General features: G+C 44.3%; 1 protein-coding gene across 1 annotated transcript in view; it reads right to left on the bottom strand.

Moving 5' to 3' along the window:
• Positions 1-3,592: 3,592 nt before the first annotated feature.
• LOC115277423 (laminin subunit alpha-3-like) overlaps positions 3,593-4,395 on the bottom strand; it is a 225,862-nt gene continuing 225,059 nt past the window's right edge. Inside the window, 1 exon segment of the mRNA XM_029921574.1 lies at positions 3,593-4,131. Coding sequence (XP_029777434.1) covers positions 3,986-4,131 — 146 coding nt within the window. The 3' untranslated portion in view covers positions 3,593-3,985.

Here is a 4,395-nt window from a genome sequence, read left to right on the forward strand (position 1 = left end):
TTAATTCTGGGCCTTTGCTCTCTGAGACTCTCAGTTCTCATCTTATCAAGGACTCAGTGTAGAGTAAAAGTAACCACATATTCAAAATTTATGGGGAATAAAACCTTCTGGCAGTGGGAAGGTACACTTCACATTCTGAGGTCATAGAAGTCTTTATGAACAGAGGAGAAAAAAACATTTTCAATAAATAGTATCCATCATTTCAGGACCCTGCCCTCTGGAAGACTAATTACTCCTTACCCTGAGGATGATTAACAGATATATTCCAATTTTGTCTCTCCTTCCCACACTCAGGCTGCACACATTGTGCTGGAATTTCAACGCTGAGGAATTATGTTGTTTGGGAAATTAAGAAAGTGGAAACATGACATATCACCTACCACGAGTGCTAGTATTACCATCATCACTCATGAAAAGAAAAGAAGCTTCCGTTTTGGATGTCCCCCGTGGGGGGTGGGGCAGGGGGATGAGGGGATGGGGGCTCGAGCTTCTATCCATTTACGCCCTGGACATTTTGCCTCAGTGAATCCTTGTTGAAGTTTCAATCACAAAGAAATCGAACTTATATGATGGAGGAGGAAGAAGTCCCTGGCTGCCCAGAGAGCATGGTACATTCTTTGAGCACTCGGAGGAGTGCCTTCCTCCCTTCTGGAAGCTTGTCCAAGGCTTGGCGCTGGTTTGGAGCTCTCTGCGAGGGCTCTGCAAACCCAGCTGTCAGGGGCTTAGTGCGGGTTCTTAGGGACAAATGATAAGGCTCCCATGTCTTAAGTCTTCAGGTGTTGTGCTGAATCACCCAGCAGAGCCCGAGCCGCTGACCATGCCTTTCCAGGCTCTGTGAGTCCGGCTCAAATGAGCCCGGAGCACAGCGGCCGTCTCTGAGCTGCCTGGCTCCAGCAGCCACTCCTTGTCTTGAAGACCAGGGGCAGATGTTCTTGACTTCATATGTGGTGGCATCAGACTCCAGCCCAGTTAAAAAAGAACTGAATGTAAGTGGATATATAACCTTTAGGGGGAAAAACGTGGCAATAGTTACAAACATAAAAATATTCATATCCTTTGACCTGGTAGTTTCACTTCTAAGAAAGTAAAAGGACTGTCCGATTCATTTTAGTGTTGCTCATAATTACAAAAAGTTGAAACAACCCAGCTTAGTGGTTGGAGGCTGGTTAAATACATTGTGAGAAATTCATCTGATGGAATGTTCTAAAGTCGAAGACCTGGGGAAATTTACCGTATGGTTTTAAAACCACATAAAAATATATACAGTACAACTGCAATTCATAAGGAAATGCATGTGCATTTAAAAAGAATACAGGGCAGGTGAGTGGCTCAGAAGGTTGGGCATCTGACTCTTGATTTTGGCTCAGGTCATGTCGTCACAGTTCCTGAGATGGAGCCCCAGGCTGGGCTCTGCACTGACAGCATGGAGTCACTGCCCTTCTCCCGATCCCCTTTTTCTCTCTCTCAAAACTAAGTAAATAAACTGAAAAATATTTTTAAAAATAAGAATATAGACATGTAACTAAAGACCTACAGATTTCTGAGTGATGCGCTATGGGTGATTTTTGGTTTTTTGCAGATTCTGATTTTTCTATAATGAACATATGTGCCAGTTGTATTCAATACAATAATGCTATTTAGAAATGGTTCTAATCATATGCTGGCTTTAAGCCAACATTCGTAGGAAAGAGTCTGGCCTTTCTGGGGCTAGCACTGACTTACCTAGAGTTGGAGAGCCCAGGGAGCTGGGAGAGAGACAGGAGTCAGTGTGGTAGGGTGGGCAGAAGCGGGGCTTGGCGGGGGGTGGGGCGGTGCAGAAAGGGGCTGAGTCAGAGTTCTCTGTGGGGAAGTGTTCTCACTTCCCACATGGGAGGAGAGGAGCGTCAGCATGTTCTGCCCAGGGCCATTGTCCTCTGCCAGGGGGTTACTGCCAGTGCGACAAAAACTCAACCACCCTCGTACTGAGAAATGGGGTCAAGAGGTGCCCTGCGAGAGGCCAAGGGAAGCAGCCCATGAAGGCACGTGCATGACTGCTTCCTGGTCACCTGATGTCCCCAAAGTGACCGTTCAGGGAGTCATGCTGTGCTGTTGGCCTCCTCACTGCACAGGTCCCAGAATGACGCCAACTGCGGACCTCTCATGAACTGGCCAGAGCCGGCCACCAGTGCGCCTACTGTCCCCACTTAGCCTCTTGTCCCAAGGTCAGCCCCAGTGGCGAGAGACTTTGAGCCAGGAAGAAGACACCAGTGATAATATCTGTACGGCACTTCACAGTTTACAAATAATTTCCTTGATGGTTTAGTTGAGCGCTGTGAACATTCCTTTCAGAAAACACACATTTGCAATCTGAGAAGAGGCACGCTGAGGGCTTTCGGTTTCCTTAACTGTCACTCCATCTGTGACACTCCCTGCTGCCTTCTGGTGGCTGGGATTATACTGAGAAAAGGCAGATGGACTGTTCTTCAAACTCTTACAAATGGAAGGACAACCAGTGGTATTAGTGATTGTGTCGCCCCTTTATAATGAATCTAGGAGGCACTCATGAATAATCAGCATTAATAAAGAACTTTGTAGACTTGACTAGATGAACACCAGGAAGCCAGAAGAGAGCACCGCCTATTTAGTGTAGTTCATGCCAAGATGGGCAAAATATGTTCCTCATGAAAACTCAGTCTAGGTGGTAAATATGTGATGAACTTTCCATTTGAAAGTAAGTCAATGTCCTCAGAAAACACATAACTTAAGGTCACGTAATTCAATCGCTGAGTCAGCACAGCATCGCTAAGGCCTATCAGCCAGTCTCTGTTGAATACCCCCTGTAATGGGGAAACTTGCTATACCTCTCTTGGAGAAAATTCCATGGTTGCATACATACAGTTGTTAGAAGGCATGCCCACAGGACTGCAGTGTGACGGTCCTGAACAGCACTGAGTTGAAGAGAAGGTGGCTCTGTTTCAGAGGTGGGGGGCAGGTAGCTATAAGGATACCCCATAGGATTGCCATATCCAAAGTTTAGTTCTTTTTCTTCTGAGGGACAAATACTATGTAGAAGACACGGAAATGCTGACATAGTCTTCGTCATTAGAAAGAGTGGTGCTGGGTAATAATATTGGTCTAGTACATGGCTCGTTGTATTGTAAATTAAACAGGAAGCAGTTCCCCTTTCCTTACTGACTTCTGTTAGCTTGTGATGCAAAGCTTTAATGATAGAATGTATATCTGTCTTGGCTCCCCGATTGGAGAGTTTTTGCCCTCAAGGAATTGATAACCATAATCTAGACTTGGTTGGTAACAGACTATATGCAGGAAGCCAAGGTGAAATATAGGTTCATTAATTCGGTTTGCTAGTTATTTACTATTTTATGAATATTGTATCTCCCCAGTTGGACTGCATAGTCCTTCAGGGAAGGAATTGTTTCTCCTGCCTGATTGTACATCCAACATTGAGCACACACAGCACCACACCAGTCTGGGCTTCATAATTATCTGTAGAAAACTGTGTTGTGGGTAGTGCACTGAACAGGTGCTGAAAAATTAGTCTGATTAACGATGGCCAACAAACTATTGGTTTAATGCTACTAAAACTTCCTAATTTAAAGAGTACACTGCATTTATTTAACCCCATTAAGTTATAACCCCGTAACACATGTATTTGTGTTTTTAAAGTGCTTTAAAAGATGTTTATTTTTATAACAGGTGGAAAATAATGTCCTTTAAAAGACATTTAATTTTTAGTGGAAAATGTTATTACCAAAAGCATGTAACAAGTTGTTCATCACCTTCAAGACATAGGGTTTTTATAAATACACATGCAACACTGAGTGCCAAAATGACGGGCATGCGTGGTCAGAGTATGAAATTCGAAGTGCTTTAATCCCATCTAGATAGTGTCTTAAGTCAAGAATGATCTTGAGCAGAGACAGGGAGGTAAGTTGAGTAACTGTGCTTTTGAAGGTGACCTCCCTTGCTGTGGGCTAGGTTTGCACTAGTGGTCGGGACAGCCATTCAGACTGACAGTTCCCTGGACATCCATGGCTTCAGTGACAGGGATAGGAACGTGGTTGACTTGAATATTCTTCAGACAGCCAAAAAATGATTTCCACACAGGGAGCATCAGGGTGTTCAAATTGGCTTAAAGAGAAAAGGAGAATCATTCAATGGATAATTCATACTGTTAAGTGAATGTGCCCAACTGAAAAAAATAGTCTTATTAGGGCTAAAGGGACTGAGGACCTCAGGCCACCCAGTCACCTCCTCCTTTAAGCTGGCACCCCACACCCCTGCCTGCTGTGATAAATCACCAACAAGGCTGCTTACTCTTCAAAGAAGCAAGTTTCATAGCCCAAATCAATAGATAAGAACTCTGAATGCTGGAGCTTTCTATGGGTCATGGAA

This window comes from Suricata suricatta, chromosome 14 (genome assembly GCF_006229205.1).
Source record: "Suricata suricatta isolate VVHF042 chromosome 14, meerkat_22Aug2017_6uvM2_HiC, whole genome shotgun sequence".
NCBI lineage: Eukaryota > Metazoa > Chordata > Mammalia > Carnivora > Herpestidae > Suricata > Suricata suricatta.